The sequence below is a fragment of the Molossus molossus genome, unplaced genomic scaffold (genome assembly GCF_014108415.1).
Source record: "Molossus molossus isolate mMolMol1 unplaced genomic scaffold, mMolMol1.p scaffold_m16_p_19, whole genome shotgun sequence".
NCBI lineage: Eukaryota > Metazoa > Chordata > Mammalia > Chiroptera > Molossidae > Molossus > Molossus molossus.
In genome coordinates this window covers 37,423,685-37,442,066 of record NW_023425354.1, presented here as the reverse complement: position 1 = coordinate 37,442,066, position 18,382 = coordinate 37,423,685, and the positions used below count along the sequence as shown (strand labels likewise).

At 46.9% G+C, this 18,382-nt stretch overlaps 1 protein-coding gene across 3 annotated transcripts; it reads right to left on the bottom strand.

Annotated features, from left to right (window-relative positions):
* Nucleotides 1-2,789: 2,789 nt before the first annotated feature.
* On the bottom strand, nucleotides 2,790-18,267 carry COPRS (coordinator of PRMT5 and differentiation stimulator). Of its 3 annotated transcripts, none has more exons than XM_036269161.1 (5): nucleotides 18,226-18,267; nucleotides 13,345-13,411; nucleotides 9,985-10,206; nucleotides 9,278-9,466; nucleotides 2,790-2,839 (listed from the first exon to the last, which is right to left on the bottom strand). In XM_036269161.1, exons 1-4 carry the CDS (start codon nucleotides 18,229-18,231, stop codon nucleotides 9,297-9,299), a joined length of 465 nt encoding a protein of 154 aa, XP_036125054.1. In that variant the 5' UTR covers nucleotides 18,232-18,267; the 3' UTR covers nucleotides 2,790-2,839; nucleotides 9,278-9,296. The 3 variants fall into 3 exon arrangements, with proteins under 3 accessions (XP_036125054.1, XP_036125052.1, XP_036125053.1); XM_036269159.1 differs by lacking the exon at nucleotides 2,790-2,839 and adding an exon at nucleotides 7,606-7,714 and having other exon boundaries at nucleotides 18,226-18,266; XM_036269160.1 differs by lacking the exon at nucleotides 2,790-2,839 and adding an exon at nucleotides 7,612-7,717 and having other exon boundaries at nucleotides 18,226-18,266.
* Nucleotides 18,268-18,382: the final 115 nt, after the last annotated feature.

Sequence of the window (18,382 nt, the reverse complement as noted above, 5' to 3'; positions counted from 1 at the left end):
CAGCGGAGGAGGCATACAGGACAAAAGCTTGCAGTCAGATGACCTGGGTCACATTTTTGTGAACTTTGGCCAATTACCTTACCTCCCTGGGCCTCAATTTCTCTCTCATTCTGTAAAATGAGAATTATAATCATTACTTCATAAAAGAAACCACCTAACATGTCTTCTGGCAGAGAGGTGCAACGCAACGTACTTTTCTTTGTACACTTTGGTTGAAGTCAGCCAAGCACCTATTAAGAACCTACTGTGTCAGACCCTAGGGTAGGTATTGAGTGGTAACAATGACAACCCTCACCCTAGATTTCAGAGTAAGCTTTTCTGAGACAATTCATCTATAAAACCAGAAGTAAACTCCACTCACAAATTCACAGGTGAGTGTGCCAACCAGCAGGAAGTCTGAGCCAGCTCTGCTGCTCCTCCAGGGCCCCTCACGCTCCCTGGAGCTCACCAGGAGACAGCAGAGTCAATAGGTCTTTACTGCCACCTGCTGGAAGAACGAGCAAGGCCACAGGCCGCAGCCAGAAATTCAGATGCCTGCCTGGAGTTGCCAAACACATGGCTCTACCTTATATCTGCCACATTTGTTCAACAGCTAATGAGAAGTTGTCAGAGGAAATTGCTTTTGAAATCAAAATCACCTCACCAGAAAACAATAAAAAATAAATACAAACCAACTGCACCTTGTCATGGTCAGAAAGTGGAAGCAGGCCTCCTGGGGAAATTAACTCCGAGGGGAGGGAGGACCAGACAACCCCGTGAGGTGGAAAGAAATATCATCTTCTGAAACCATGGCTTTGTTTCACGTCCCTGGACATCATCAAGTACAAATCCTGGTGGAATTCTCCAAGCCTTGGTGCCCTAGAACCCAACTGAACTGTCCTCCTGCCCACAAACACCTGCAAAATCTCGCTCAATCCCGCAACAGCTCAGTAGAAACTGCTGGAAGCCGGGAGGCCATTCTTTCCAAAGGACTCGGCTTTGCAGCCAGACGCACTAAGTCAACAAAGCAGGAGCCAGCCCTGCCGCTTGCCTTCCTGCTACACCCTCCAACTTCTCCCTGGCCTGCCACACTCACACATACACGTGCTCATGCTCTCTCTCTCTCTCTCTCTCTCTCACACACACACACACACACACACACACACACACACACACACGCGCGCGCGCGCGCAGTCCTCCAGCTCCAGCATCCTCACTTATTTGGGTGGAAGTCTGCTCTGGGAGAACTGGGAGGCAGAATCCAGGTGGGCTACAGGCAGGGTTTTGGCTTATATTGTTTTGTTTTGTTTTCCTCTTTTCTCCATATTCCAGTCACTCTGTGTAAAGTTGGGCCCCAGAAAGCAGACTCTGGAACACCAAGGGCAGCGGTGCCAAGACACTTCCTTAGCCAGCGAGCGTGCTTCCGCCTCCCTGAAGACAGGCTCCGATTTCCCCCGCACAGCGGGGCTCTGCCCAGTCCGGCCAACTGCTTCTGGACACGGAGACAGTGGTCTCCGCAGCCTCGACCGCCCACCTCCCAGTCACGCACGCGCCGGAGAGCAAAGCTCCACGAAGTACTGCCCACCATACCCTCCTGAGGCCTCACGATGAGCACACACTGCCCCCACCATAAACAGAGCACCAAACTAATTTAGGAGTGGGGCGAAAGGGTTTGCTGCCCCACAAATTCCCAAAGGGAGGAAAGTCCTAACAGACAGAAACACACTAGAGCCATCACACAAAATTACCTGGACAAATTGTGAACGGCAATTCTGCTTGTTGTGCCTCAACACAAAAACTGCAAGTTTTTCATCCAGATAGAAAAGAAAAATCAAAACTCAGCACTATGGTATTAATCAACCCATGATGGTACTTAAAATATGCTATCTTGCCCTGGCTGGTTTGGCTCAGCGGTTAGAGCGTCGGCCTGTGGTACAGAGAGACCCGGGTTAGGTTCCCGCTAAGGGCACGTACCTCGGTTGCAGTTTGTCCCCGGCCCTGGTTGGTCGTGTGGGTAGCAACCACTCGATGTGTCCCTTCACATCGATGTTTCTCTCTCTCTCTCTTCCTCTCTCTCCCTCCCACTCTATCTGTACAAAAAATGGAAAAATGTCCTGGGGTGAGGATAAAAAAAAAAATGCTATCTTTACCTAGCTGATCTGTCCCCCAGCCCCCAGCAGTAACTTGTGCTTGTCCAGGTTTGTTAACTTTGCATCTTTTTTATCTTGGGGGGATGGTCAAGAAGAAGAAGTGTGGTTCTCTCTGCCCATCCTAATTTCTGACCCCAAGCTTCCATCCTGGCCTTCTGGGGGGTGCAGTGCCGAGGCAAATGGGGGTGGGTATCAGGTCATCCAATGTCCATCTTCAGAGGTCCTCCCGGTCCCACGGTCCCTCCAGATCCACCAGGTTCTCTGCAGGCTCAAGGCACAGGCAGCTTTTCCGAGATGCCCCTGACTGCCTCGAAGCACCAGCTCCCATCGCTCTCTGAGGACTTAACTCCCGGGGACACTCCAGGGAGCAGGGCTCGGGTTGGTTCTGCTCTGAGCAGCCCCGGATGTTTTCTTCCTCAGCTCTTTCTTCTCGCACGGGGGTTTGTTTGCTCGTTTGTTTGGGGGTGAGGGAGTTGACCTGAGGAAAATTCTTTTTGTAAAACAAAAGCTAGAGAGACTTCTTGGCTGCTGTCAGCCCTGTCACATGCCTCCACTAAGGCAGGGGCAGAGGGCCCGGCCGCTGGCGTGGGGCAGGCCGAGGGCAGCGCTCAAGGGTCGGCGGGCCGCATTTGATAACACGTCTGCAATCTTCTTCACTCACCCAAGATTTCCGCTGTCGTCGGCTGTGATTTCTCTCTTGGTGAATGATACTGTTCGGAGAAATGTCAGAGTGAGTTTCTCTTTCGTTCCTCCCTTAGCACCTGCTTCTCCTGCAGTCTCCGTCCACTTCCGTCCTTCCTTGCCTCGCCCCTCACTGCCACTCCCCAGCCTGGCTCACACTCCAGAGACGCTGGCCAGAAGTCACCACGGCCCCCCAGTAAGAGAAACAACAGAACCCAGGGCAACAGCTCAGGGGGACCGCGTGCAACCCCCAAACGTTGTAGCCTGCAAAGCCCATATGCCTGCACCTGGCCCAAGTCGGTACATTGTATGAGCACTTTCTAATTCTCACATCCCCAAAGACCTCTTTTAGCTTTCATCTTACTTGGCCTCACTCTATAAAAGATGTCCATTTCTCCTTCTTTAAAACTCTCTTCTCAGATTTGGCTTTAAGGGTGCTCACCTGGTTTTCTTCCACCTCCCATGACACCGCCTGCCCTTGGAATCCGATCCTCCCCTCTATGCTTGGATTGCTAATGCTCCCAAGGTCCTGTCCTCAGCCCTCCGCACTCTGCAGGCTCTATGTGAACAATCTCAGCCTCTCTCAATGCCATAACGCCTACTTAAACCGCTCCCTCCCTCCTCCTCTCTTCATGTCCCCTTCTGATTCCAGGCACATATATGCCTGTTCACTGTTTAGCCTAGAAAATAAAAAACCAGAGACAGGATTCGATTGCTAATTTCCTATATCTGAAAGAGTGTCAGGGCGACAGAGCACACCAGGACCAAATGGGTAGAGTTCAACTCAATCCAAGGGAGCATGCTCTAACCAACAGCACTAGCCGGCAACGGATGGGCTCCTCCTGAGGTAGTGAGCTCCCCATGACTGCAAGTGGGCAGAGAGGACTCCTGCACATAACACAAAGCCCAGCTAAGCAACGTCCAAGTTTTCTCCCTCTTCTGAGATTGATACTTCTCAGGTCAGCATTCAGAGATTTGGAAATATAAAAGGGTTTTGCTTTTTTCTTGTTGTTAAGTACCTAAAATTACAATTCTTCATTACAGAACACTAGTTACAAATTGCTGTGATAGTTTTTTGTTTTGTTTTTTAATCCTCACCCGAGGACATTTTTGCATTTATCTTCAGATAAAGCAGGAGGGAGAGAGGGAGAAAGAGAGAGAGAGAGAGAAACACATCGACTGGTTGCCACCCACACAGCCCCGGCATTATTTTTATTTATTTTTTTGTTACTACTCATTTGAGGATATTTTTTACATTGATTATTTAGAGAGAATGGAAGGGAGAGAGGCAGTAGAAAAGAGAGAGACACGTCGATTGGTTGCCTCCTGCATGGGCCCTGACCGGGGCCAGGGATCAAACCTGCAACTCAAGTACATGCCCTTGACCAAGAATCAAACCCTTGACCCTCCAGTTCACAGCTGACGTTCTAACCACTGAACCACACTGGCCAGGGTGCAATTATTTAAATAACCATGATTTGTTATTTATCAAAGAATTTGTATTACAAATTCATTTGTCATGCACACACTTTAGTTTTTCTTTTGTTCTTGGTTAATCCTCACCCGAGGATATTTTTCCATTGATTTTTTAGAGAGAGTGGGAAGGAGGGAGGGAAAGAGAGAGAAACATCAACGTGAGAGAAACACATCAATTGGCTGCCTCCCGCACAACCTCGACTGGGGCTGGAAATCAAACCTGCAACCAAGGTCCGTGCCCTTAGCGGGAACCCAACCCAGGACTCTTTGGTCCGTGGGCCAATGCTCTAACTGCTGAGCCAAACTGGCCAGGGCTTAAATATTTTTCTTTCTTGATTTGAGAGAGAGAGGGAGGGGGAGAAAGAGACAGAAACATCAATGAGAAAGAACAATTGATCACCTCCTGCATGCCCCCCCTCCTGGGGATTGGGCCCACAACCTGGGCATGTGCCCTGACCAGGAAGCGAACCTGCAACCTCTTGGGCATGGGTTGATGTTCAACCAGTGAGCCACACCAGCCAGGCCATCTTGTCTGCATTTTATTTATTTATTTTTTATCCTCACCCAAGGACATTTTTCCATTTTTTGTTCAGATAGGGTGGGAGGGAGAGAGAGAGAGAGGGAAACATTGACATGAAAGGGACACGAGTGTTGCCACCCACACGACGCAACCAGGGCCGGGGACAAACTGCAACCGAGGTACGTGCCCTTAGCGGAAAGTGAACCCGGGTCTCTCTGGACCGCAGGCCGACGTTCCAACTGCTGAGCAAAAATGTCTGCATTTTAAATACCTCATTGCAAAATCTATACTAAAATAACAAAAATATAAAAGCAATTTGCATACACCTCTACCATTTAATCAAGTTGTTTCCATTTGTCCATATTTGCAACATTATCGGAATAGTTCTACAGTCTATATCTTCACTTATTATGTCATTAATATTTTTCCACTTCACTACCTTTTTTCTTTATTCCCACCTCATCCCCTTGAAATAACCAATGTTCACAGCCCAGGGAGTTATTTTTCTGTATCTTTCTCTATGCATGATTCATCGTACAGGGGGCACTAGAAAAATACCTAAATCAGAACAACTGACTACCCCCAACACACTGTTTCTTATTCTCCTAACATACCCAATGTTCAACCACAAAAGTCCTTCTGGTTTTACTTTTTTATTTTTTTAAAACCCTCACTCGAGTATACATTCCCACTGATTCTTAGAGAGAGAGGAAGGAAGGGAGGGAGAGGAAGAAGAGAGAGAGAAACATCAATTGGGTGTCTCCCACATGAGCCCTAACAGGAGATTAAACTCGAAACCTAGGAATGTGCCCTGACTGGGAATCGAACCCACTACCTTTTGGTGTATGGGATGACGCTCCAATCAACTGAGCAACCCAGCCAGGGCTGTTTTTATTTTTAACTCTAAGAGAATAGTTTTCTAGGTCCTTGCTCCAGGAGACACCATTTCCCTCCCTCCTGCTTCGCTGAAAATAACCAGGAGCCACAAAGATTACTTTCTAAAAAGCCAGGGAAAGCCCGGCTGGTTTGGCTCAGCAGTTAGAGCATCAGCCTGCAGACCAGAGTCCCGGGTTTGGTTCCCACTAAAGGCACGAACCTCGAACCTCGGTTGCAGTTTGTCCCCGGCCCGATTGGGGTCATGTGGGTGGTGACCAGTCGATGTGTCTCTCTCACATTGATGTTTCTCTCTGTTCTCTCCCCCCGCTCTATCTGAAGATAAATGCAAAAATGTCCTTGGGTGAGGATAAAAAATAAAATAAAATTTTTAAACAGCCAGGGAAAGCCTGGCCAGTGTGACTCAGTGGACTGAGCATCCTCCCATAAACTGAGAGGTCCCGGTTCAATTGCAGATCAGGGCACATACCCAGGTTGTGGGCTTGATCCCCAGTCTCTCTCTCATATCAATGTTTTTCTCTCTCATATTGATGTTTCTCTCTCTCTCCCTTCCTCTCTTTAAAAAAATCAATAAAAACATATTTTAAAAATAAAATAAAAATAAAAAGCCAGGGCAAGTCCCAGGTCCACACTGCTCCATGGATCCGGCAGCAGCTGTGATTCTCTGCTGTCACTTATGCAGGGGCGCTTTTCATTCTGTTTTCTTCCCTCCCCACTCATGACTCCTGCTTTGGTACTGTTTCAGCTTACACGTGGGCAAAAGTGACCCCCTGGTGGCACAACCTTTTCATTTGGCACTTCACACCCTCCTCAAGCCCCAGCATTTCTTGGTTCCGTTCCTCAAGTTCTCCTCATCAGCTATGGCACCGGAAGGAGGACAGGGTCTACAACTGTCCCTTGCTGAAGGACAGCTTTAGGACAGCCTTAGGACAGCCTTGGCCATGAGGCCTGTCAAAACCACTGCCTTCCCTCATAAGGCTCTGCCTTGTTCACACTTCATGTGCCTCTGAAAAAACAGCCGAATGGGTCGGGGTGGGAACGTCCGGCCCGCGGGCCATGTAAGGCCCGAGAAAGCAATACCAGCTAACGTCACACGCCTCGTCACATTAGCCTGATCAAATATAGCAGGCTCATTTTTAAGCCGATAATTCTGTATGGCCCTTGAATGATGTTATAAATATCCAGATGGCCCTTGGCAGAAAAAAGGTTCCCCAGCCCTGGTAAATGTTCATTTAACTGCTGTGGAGTTGGCTCCAACTTCAGGTCTGAAACTTTTTCTTGATTCCGCTTCAGTAAGAAGGCAGGGAGGTGAGAAGCAATCCCTCAGCCTGGCAAAAAGGCAAAGGTGTGCCCTGGCTGGTATGGCTCAGCGTTTAGTGTCAGCCCAAGGTCTGGGTTCAATTCCCGGTCAAGGGCATATACCTGGGTTGCAGGTTCAATCCCCCCACATCGGGGTCATGTGAGAGGCAACCACTGGAGGTGTCTCTCTCACATAGATGTTTCTCTCTTTCTCCCCACCTCCCACCTTTCTACTTTATCTAAAAATCAATGGAAAAATATCCTTGGGTGCGGATTAACAAAAAAATTAAAATTAAGAAATAAGCATCATTTAAAAAAGGCAAAAGGTTGCCTCCTGCACAACCCGACCAGGGCCCGGAACTGAACTGCAACCGAGGAGGAGCTTCAAGCTGTGACCAGACGTCCAACGGACTCGCCAAAGCAGCTTAGCCCACCTCGACCCCGGAGTCCGCTCGGATGCCTGGTGAGGGGAGTCAGCTGGCGTTCAGGCGATCTCAGAAGCACTAGCAAAGGACCTTAGTAACTTGACTCTCAAACCTAGTACCACATTCCCTTCCCTTCCACCAAAACGTTCACCCCAACAGCAGGACAGAGAACAAAACTTACAAGGACTTGGACTTGGGCTGGCCCAAAGCCTGGACTTGGAGTGAGGACGGTGGCAATGAGACGAAGGATGGAAAGGGCGTTGCTGCGGACTCGATACCGCACCCTGTCTCTGCTTCAAAAAGACCCGCGGGAGAGGAAACTTGAGACCGAATCAAGATTCAGAAGATTCAGATGTAGCTGTCATTATTGCCTATATCATGGAGATCCTTCTGATAATATTAACATGGAGAATAATAATGACATGGAGTTGATTTAGCTATAAATCTTATTCTCATACTTTTTTTCTTGCTGCCAATTTTAAGGTCGTTATACAGCAGCTTAAGTAAGCAACTCTAGGCCAGGATAGAGTGTATACCAATATTTAGATAACCTATGACGGAAGTTCTGTGATGTCTTTTTCTGCCTACCTTGGTGCCAGTAAATTATAAGGAATTGCGGTTTGCATTTAAATGACTTCAATATATTTCAGATCCTTTTTAATTTGACCCAAAGAAGCACTAATAGGTCTTGAGTGTTGTCATTGTGTTTTAGAAGCCTGAAGTCAGTGAGATAAAACCCAACATCAAGAATTAAAAGCAAGTAACTTGGGTGGAAGAAATGTAAAAAAGAAAACCCTGGGTGGGTTGGCCAGGCTAGAGCATGGTTAGTGCAGGGTGCATTAACTAGATTCTCTGGTTTTCAAAAATTTGAGTTGTAACATTTTTTTAATGTGTTATTTCAATTTTTAGTAGCGAATTTGTGTATAGGGAGGGTATCTTATTGATATTTGAGACATTTTAAAAAAAATTAAAAAGGCAAAGGTGACTTAGTCTGCTGCACGTCAGACATGCCAAGGCATGGCCCCCAGATCCCGCCTCAGGGCTCTCTCACACACAGGGCCAAACAAGAACAGACTTCACGTGACCTGTGGGTTCAGCTCCCGGCTCTGCCATTTCCCACTTGTGTGACCTCGAAGAGGTCAACATTTTGAGTCTGATTTTCCTCGTCTCTAAAATGAGGTAATTTTTTTTTTTTTAAACAGTAACTTCATATAAGTAATTATAAGGATTAAAACAGAAATGGAAAATAAGTTTAAAATCCTTTCATGCCAATTGAGGGTTATACAATTGTGGGTTTAATTAATTTGCCCTTTAGTTTTCCAGCCTGCAGAAAGTCCTTGTTAACTAAGTAAATGGTCAATTTTCCATCAAGAGGAAAAGCAGCAGCCACAAAGTCACCACCGTTTCTTAGATTCCAATCCCTGGCCAATGGTGTCAGATCTACAGAAGCAAAACGCAAGAATATCTTCTTCTCAGAGTAGTTTCAAGTCTCCAAGTACTCCGATTCTTACAATGTAAGCCAGGGGCTTTAAATGAAGGAATAAGGCTTTGCTCAGAAGCGTCTAATTAAACAGGGTGGGGGGTGGGGGGTGGGGGGAGGTGTAGACAAAAGCATATTGATTGTTCTTTTTTTACCTTTATTTATAAAGAACACAACTCTTCCTCCTAACACAGAAACAAACACACATCCAAGGAGGAGCCATTAAAAAAAACAGAACTAAGGAACAATGGGACTTTATCTAACACCAGTCTGTCTGCCTAGCTCAGGAGTCACTTGAATGTTTCCTCAGATATGAGATCTCACATCAAAGAAAAAAAAGAGAGACCTCGATCCTGAGGACCCATCTACCCACCAGGCAAAAAGCTGCACCCTCAGTCTTCAGCATCATCAAACTGTCCAGTTTCAAAGACCATCTTGGAATAATGGGGTATCAGTGGAGGTGGATGGTGCCAACTGGGATCATAGATCATGTCTCCTTGCGGGGCACAGCACACCCAAGGTTTCACCTCTTGAGAAATGCAACCCTGGATGTCATCAGCATCTGCAGGCAGTTTTAAAAGACAGATTAAAGATTAAAAGGATAGAGGGTGAAAACAAATAGACAAAAAATGTCTAGGAGAAAGATACTTGCACTCTTTTGAAACACACACACGCACACACACACGCACGCACACACGCCCCCTTTCCCGAAGAATTGCAAGCATGTTCTCTGAGGCAATCTATAGTTGTGCCTCTCAGCCAAGGGCTCTTGGCAGTGCAGAGGAAGCAAATGGGTAACAAGGCACTTCTGTCTGCAGCTATCAGTTCACACACAGATATCTGGAGAGTGTAACATTGTTTCAATGTTAAAACTAACTGACATTATGGAATCAAATGTAAAATTTGCATGTTTGCTTTTTTTCAGTATGAAAAAGAAGTCACAAAAATTGCGGATCTGTAACAGATATCAGGCTAAGCTCCCAGATGTGGGTCCCTTTTCCAAACTCTGTCTGCCTTTAGGGGTAATCTAACAGGAGGGTCTCGAACCCTGGCCTAGGACCCCAGAAACTCCACACCTACCATACGGATTCCCTTGATCTGCTTTCAACTCCAAGTCCCAGTCCTCATTAAAAAGATCAGCAGCCTGTTCCTTGGGCAGACAGCTAGACACCCCTTCTGACAGCCCCCATGTATTCAGTTCCCCATCAGAATCTTCATCATCCACGGCAAAGCCTTCCTCTTCAGAATGGGTGTCCTCACCACCAGCAGGACCATCATTAGGGATGCTCTGTGCTCCACTGGCTAAGAAATCAATAAAAGGAAGAAAGTCTTAAAACAACTGGCAAACCAGGGGGCCTACTCATGTGCTTGGAAATTTTTTGGCAGACTTACTAAGAGGGCAGCAGTAAAACAAGTGTACAGAGTTCTTTAGCCACCTGAGCACTTCCAAAACAAAAAAAAAGTTCTGTTGCCCTGGCCAGTTTGGCTCAGCGGTTGGAGCGTCGGCCTGTGGACCAGAGAGTCCCGGGTTCGGTTCCCACTAGGGGCACGTACCAAAAATAAATAAATAAAATAAAAATAAAAATCAATAAAAAAAATTTTTTTTAAGTTCTGTTGACATTTTTAGAAGTAGAGTTGATCAATTTTTTTTATTTAAATATGTCTTTATTGATTTTTTAGAAAGAACATGGAAAGGGGAGAGATAAAAACATCAATGTGAGAAATACTGATCAGCTGCCTCCTGCCCGCCCCCTAGTGGGGATCGAGACCAAAACCCAGGCATGTGCCCTGACTGGGAATCGAACCAGGACTTCTCAGTCCATGGGACAATGCTCAATCCACTGAGCCACACCAGCCAGGCTGACCACTTATCCTCAATAGGACGTTTGGCCTTAAACAAGTCAGTAATTGCCTGGTCTGGCAATTCACACAGGGAGTCAAGCCCAGTTTACATTTTTAGGTAATTTACATGTCATTAAAGCAAATGATAAACTTTCACAATACAGGTGTGAATTGAATTTTTGCTCTTCTATTGCTGCTACCTTCATCCTCAAAGAACGCGTTAGAGGTGGGCACAGGAAAAGGGGGATCAGAACAAAAGCAGGCAGAAGAGCAGAACCCACTAGTCACAGTGGACGCCACCGTACTTCCTCCTCCCAGCACTGGGAGGGCTGGAAGGTACATTTTCAAAATGTCTCAAAATAATGAGAGAAAGCTTGGGAAGGTTAATAACCTCCAAGAACACAGTGCTATGGTGATGCCAGGCCAGAGCTGGCAAATGAATCAGCCTATTAACACTGTATAATAATGACAGCTATAAGCAATAAAGTAATCCTTCAGGGTCTGGGTTATGAAGCTAAACTGCCTGGGTCCAAACTGCAGTTCTGCCAATTACTAAATGTGTTACTGAGCCGAAATGTACTCAACTGATTCCCTCAATAGCTTAAACATAGAATTAACATACAACCCACTCCTAAATACCCAAAAGAATTAAAAACAGGTATTCAAACAAAACTTGTACAAAATGTTCATTCATAGCAGGACTACTCACAATCACCAAAAGGTGGAAACAACCCAAATGCCTACCCACTGGTGAATGGGTAAGCAAAATTAGGTTTATACATATGATGGAATTACTCAGTCATGAAGAGGAATAAGTATAGACATATTTTGTTTTATGGCATTTTGCTTTATTGCACTTAACAAATGATGTGGGTTTTGTTTTTGTTTTGTTTTTTTACAAGTTGAAGGCAAAACCCTCTACCAGCAAAAAGATTACAACTAGCTTTATTGCAATAGTAGCTTTATTGTAGTGGTCTGGAACCAAACCCATATCTCCAAGGTGTGCCTGTATGAGGTATAGAAGCCACATGAATTAATCTTGAAAATATTATGCTGAAAGAAGCCGGACATAAAAGGCCCCAGAGTGTATGATTACACTTACAGGCAACTCACATTTTCCAGTTCAGCATAGGTAAATCCATAAAGACAGAAAGCAGATTAGTAGTGGTCACCAGGGGCACAAGGAAGCGGGGAATGGGGTGTCCACTTACTGAGTATAAGGTTTCCTTTTGGGGTGATGAAAATGTTCTGGAGCTAAATAGTGATGGTGGTTACATAACACTGTGGCTCTGCTAAATGCCATTGAACTGTACGCTTCAAAATTGTTCAATGGATGTGGCCAGAGTGGCTCAGTGGTTGAGCATCAACCCATGCACCAAGAGGTCACCAGTTCAATTCCCGGTCAGGGCACATGCCCAGGTTGTGGGCCCGATCCCCAGTGGGGGGCATGCAGGAGGCAGCTAATCAATGTTCTCTCTCATCGATGTTTCTTTCTCTCTCTCCCTCTCCCTTCCTCTCTCTCTAACAAATCAATACAGAAAAAAATTATTTTTAATTGTTCAATGGTAAATTTTATGTTATGAATCTTTTACCACAATTTAAAAAATTTTTTACTCTGTGCCTCAGTTTCCTCATCTATAAAATGGAGATACGATTGTTGTGAGAGTTTTTAAAAACAAAAAAAGGAAGCCCAGCTGGTGTGGCTCAGTGGACTGAGCGTTGGCCCATGGATTGAGAGGATCCGGTTCGCTTCCCAGTAGGGGGACATGCCCAGATTGCAGGCTCGATCCCCAGTAGGGGGCATGCAGGAGGCAGCCAATCAATGTTTCTATCTCTCCTTCCCACGCTCTCCCTAAAAAAATCAATAAAAACATACTTAAATACATAAATAAGGAGAAGAAAATAGAAACACTTAGAATTGTGCCTGGCACACTGTGAGTACTCAGTGTCACTTATTGACCACACTTATGTGCTTGGTGCTTTATCTACACCAGCGCCACCCACCAGAACGTCCTGTGACCATGGCAATGTTCTCTAACGTGTGCTGTCCAGCGGGCGAGCACCAGCCACGTGACTACTGAGTGCTTCAAGTGTGGTCAGTGCAACAAAAACACAAAATTTTTCATTTTTATTATAAGCAGCTTAAATTTAAACAGCACCAGAGGCGATTATAGTTCTAGATCTTCTCACCTAACCCTCAGAACAGCCCTCTGAGGTAAGTATTATTATCCCCATTTTAAAGATAAAGAAATGATAAGTGACGTATCTAAGGCCACAGAACTCTGATGCCAGGGCTGACTCGGGGCTGTAAGTGGAAACCATTTTGCCTAGCTCCAGAGCCCATATTCTGCCTGCTTTCCTAAGCTGTCTCTCTCAGTACAAGAGATGGGTTTGGACACAAATTCAGGACTTCCCTTAAGGAACCTCCAGTGCGACTTCCAAACAAGGGCACTACTGAAACACTAGGCAGAACAGGCAACTTGGCAGCTAAGAGGAGGACCTGCTAGGAAGAGAAGGCAAACAAAACAAAGGGACTGTCCCTCTTGTCATTCCCTCAGGCTCTCCGAACATTCACCCCCATCTCTGCCATCTACTTGCCTAGTCGATCCGTGGCCTTCTCAGTCTCTCTCTCCTGACCAGAATGGTCATCTGGGTCAAAGCCAGCCTGCTGAAAGAAGAAACAATTACCCAGGACTTTGACATCTGGCGTATTCTCCAGTGGTTAGTAAGCTCTTGTCTCTCAGTGCAAACCCACCCATTCATACTTCCCTTTGTTTAGGGGGCTGAGACTCTGCAACCCACACTTCTGCTCTGCCCTATTAGACTCGGCAAGGATGGAGGGAGAAGGGCTTTGCTCCTTCCTATTCCCGGAGGCATCACCCCAGCGACACTTCAGACTGGACAGCAGGAGCATCTTCAGCCGCTGAACCCAGCTTACAGTTTGCCAACACTTGCAAAGCCAGTGTCATCACCCAGCCCTATCTTCTGAGGTCTGACTCCCAGGCCCTCAAGACAGCTTCTCCAAGCTCAAAGACCCCAGCACTAAGGGGTGCAGCAACCCCTCCTCTGAAGCTGGAATTTCAGCTCTGCAAAGCCTTTCCCTGAACGTGTGTGTGTGTGTGTGTATAGAAATATAAAATATATATATATATATATTTTTTTTTTTTTAATTCCTCACCTGAGGCTATTTTTCTACTTATTATCAGATAGAGTGGGAGGGAGGGAGGGAGGGAGGGACAAAGAGAAACATCGATATGCTAGAGCCACATCGACTGGTTGCCTCCCGCACGACCCGACCAGAGCCAGGGACAAACCGCAACCAAGGTACATGCCCTTGACTGGAATCGAACCCACAACTCATTGGTCTGCAGGCTCTAACCGCTAAGCCAAACCAGCCAGGGCTGAACATGTAATTTTAACCATTCCAACTTCATCCCTTTAGACCCTCAGCCCAAGGGGCTGGTAGCTGTTTCCTGCAGTTGCTACGTCCATGTTCATTTTTAACTTTTCAGTTTAACTTCTTATCTAATTAATAACTCTTTCTAGCAAATTCTCTGTCTCCTGACTGATACACAGTATTTAGTTCTTCTGCAATACTGAAGGGAATCTTCTCCCCCTGCAGCCAACCACATGCCTCTCTGCTGTCACCACTCCAAAGTCCCTGACGTCCTGCCCTGACCAGAGGGCTCAGTTGGTTGGACCGTCTTCGCATACATCAAAAGGTTGTGGGTTTGCCCGGCTGGTGTGGCTCAGTGGTAGAGCATCAACCTATGCACTAAGAGGTCACTGGTTCAATTCCTGGTCAGAGCACGTGCCCAAGTTGTGGGCCAAATCCCCAGTGGGGGGCATGAGATGCAGGAGGCGGCCAATTGATCTTCTCACTCATCGATGTTTCTCTCTCTCTCCCTAAAATCAATAAAGAAAAAAATATATATTAAAAAAAAGGTTGGGGGTTCAATTCTTAGTCAGGGCACATACCTAGGTTGCAGGTCCAATCCCCAGACCACATACGGGAGGCAACTGACCAATGTTTCTCACACTGACATTTCTCTCTCAATCTCTCTCACACTCTTCCCTTTCCTCTCTCTCTAAAATCAATAAAAACATATCTCCTCTGGTGAGGATTTTAAAAAAAAGGCCCAGTCAGAGTGGTACAGTGGTTGAGCATTAACCCATACACCAAGAGGTTGCTGGTTCGATTCCAGGTCAGGGCACATGCCCAGGTTGTGGGCCAAATCCCCAGTGGGGGGCATGCAGGAGGCGGCCAATAGATGTTCTCTCTCACTGATGTTTCTATCTCTCTCTCCCTCTCTCTAAAATCAATAAAGAAAAAATATTTTTTTCTAAAGTTCCTGAGTCTTACCACCTCTAAGACCTCTTTCTAAATGGAACAAGAAATGTTCACAGTCTCCATGAGAAGACCTGATTTCAATCCCAGCTCTGCCATTCATTCAGTGTGTGACCTTGAACACATCACTTCAACCACTCTCCCTGGGTTTCCTTCCCTAGAAATTGTGGATGATTGTCCTGACCTTGCAGGGGGCTTATGATGACCTAACATTCATGAAAACACCTAGCCCGAAGCAGGAATGTAACATTTGTTCAATCTAAACCCACCTTCTTTGCCCCTACTTCTACACTGCACTTGGCACCTGCCCCAGGTAGCTCATGATCTAGTTTTACCTGGATTTAAAGCATCAATGCCACCTCCTGTCATAACTGTGGGCCAACTAGAGGGACCTCTGACTTCCACCAATGCCCTAACTCCTTAGCTGCCCTGCCACTCATCCATCCTGCCAGGTCTTACAGTGTTAATCACTGCTCTCTTCAAAAAACTCCACTATGGGAGCACATTATCCATGGCATCCATACCTCCCCCTCGGCCCCATCAACTTGTTGAGCATAGTTCTATCCCAGCTGAGACCCCATTCCCAGGCATGTGCCCTGCACTTCCGCATCTCCACACCTCTGCAGGCACATCACCTTCTCACCTTAGAGAGGAAGTGCACATCCCTTCCAGATATGCCCTGACCAAATCAGCCTCGTCCCATCTGCACTCCAAAATAATTTTCTTTATAAGTCTATTACTACATTTTTCTTATTTTGGTTGTGTACTATCTTTGATGCTTCAACAAGCACGCCATTCCTCCAACCAATTAATGAACGTGTCTACCGTGCCAGGCACTATGCTAGGCGCCAGGTTAACAGCAGTAAACAGAGGGTTTCTACCCTCACGGAGTTCACCATCTAGCAGAGATTACTGACTGCAAACAAGGGCAGGTTATGACTGTAACACGGTCTTTGAAAAACCAGGAGCTGTCTGGCGCGCCAATGAAAACAAGTTTCTGGAAACCCTGCATCAAACCGGGCCTTTGAATTTCGTTGACTAGAAAAAGGAGACAGCGCACGAGACATCATCTGGTGCTCAGGTTAGCTGAGCATCCCCACCAATGGACTCGGGTCCTTCAGGAAAAGTCTCTCTCCTCGCCACCCTCACCTGGCCCCTGTCCAGGCCCTCTGCAATGGCCCCCAGCTCTCGGCCATCAGCATCACCTCCCATTTAGCAAGTACGCAGGGGCGCCCCGGGGACCGAAGCCTTCATTCCAGCCCAGCGCGCCCACCCACGCATTCAGGGTACCCCGCCCCGCAGCCCTGCTCCCCGCGACCCCTCGGCCACCAGGCCGTTTCCAGCTCGAGCGCACACCCAAACGGCGCTCAACGTTCGCAGGGCAGCCCGAGGCGGGCCCGAGGCGCTTCCCCGGCTCCACGGCCCCCGCAACTTCCCGCCTCCTGCGCAGGTGGCGGCCGCGCCCGGCCCCAGCGCAGCGCTCACCTCCCGGCCGGGGGGCGACTCCCGCGCGCTCGCCAGCGGCGGGCCTCGCGGCGGCTCCGCTGCCCCCAAAGCTAGGGCCCGGGCGGTCTGAGGATCCATGCCCGGCAGCCCGCGGCTCCGCGCCCTGGACGCTGCTCCCACGTGACGCGCCCGCCTGGCTGCAAGCCCGAGGATACGCCGCGCAGGGGCCAATCAGCCAGGGTGCTCCCGGTAGAGGGGGACGGGACTCGGGGATCACGAGGGAGGCGGGGGCGGGGCGACGGAGGAGGGGCGTGGCGCGTCCGACAGCATAGCCCACCTACCAATCTCAACTCTGTGGTCCAGGGCTGGATGACTGAGTCTGGAGTGCTAAATGTCATCCCCACCCAGCTTCAAAACCTCGAATTCCTGTTACCCGAGTCCATTTGATAATGTATAAAGCTCAGCTATGAAAACTTTAATGCACCCTGGTTGGTTTGGCTCAGCAGTTGGAAGAGTATGCCCTCCCACCAGAGTCACAAGTTCAATTTTATGCTAAGGCATTTAGCTCCCTTGCTCGTAGTTCTGTCTGGGGTCCTGCCGGAGGCAACCTATTGATATGTCTTTCACATCCATTTTTCTCCCTCTCTCTCTCCCTTTCTGTCTCTCTCCCTTCTTCTCTATCTGAAGATAAATGAAAAAGTATCCTTCAGGTGAGGATTAAAAAAAGGAAAAGAAAAACCTTTAATGCAATTATAGCTCCAACCACATTTCACTTTTGATCTTAGAGATTTCTCTAGAACTCAGGGTGGAATTGGACTGTAACTCACGCACAGTTGGATGCGACAACTCAGCAGCCCAGTGATTCTCCACTTTGAGTTAAAGATAGCTCTTTAACTTAGTCCATTAGAAACCAGGACAAATGATAAAAACAAACTCTGACAATGTGCTGGACACAACGTACAGGTTGTGAGTCACAGTAACCCTAACATTCTATGCTAACCCTAGTCTGACCTAGGAAAAGCTCATTTTTTAATGATTAGGTCTGGCCCTCTACAACCTAAGAAAGGCAAGGGCAGCCTTCAGGCTGTCTTTCCCCACCCACACAGCGGAAACTGAACGGTGTGATAAACATGTTAACATTTAAGTGGCATAAAAGCTATAAACTGCAATTCCTTGCTTACCATGCCACTTTAATGCAATCCTTGGGAGATTAGAGAGCCTATTCCCTCATCTCCTTCAAAGTATGTGTTGTTTATAAACTATATAAGACATTTGAAAAAGTTAGTGTAACAGCTAATGCATAATCTTTTTTCTCTTTCTCTATGTAGACTTTCCTACAAGGAAGATGCGACAGATTAACGTGCTCTGTTCTGACCCATGAGTCCCTTTCCCCAAATCTAATTGGATTTATCTAGCTCAACTCTGTCCAACAGAACCTTCTGCAATGGTGAGAGTAAAAAGTTCTATCATCTGTGCTATCCAATGTGGTAGACAATAGGCTATTACGCTCTTGAAATATTGCCAGTGTAAATGAGAAATTGAATTCATTCTCATAAATTTAAATTGCCATGTAACTAGTAACTACCATATCCAACAGTGCAGCTCCAGGTGAACTGGCTAGATGCATTTTCATAACCTGCAATAGTGAGAACCATACAGTGTTGTGATAACCCCCAGGGACCCACCTTCATAGCTTTATTGTAAGAAGCCAACTGTCATCCTCTTTGCTCTCATCTCTTACATGTAACATATATCTTTCCTAAAATAAAAATGCCACGTAAGGATTTAGAATGATAAACATCCCCGAACTTAATGAGAGGGAAAAAGAAAATTTTTCTTGTT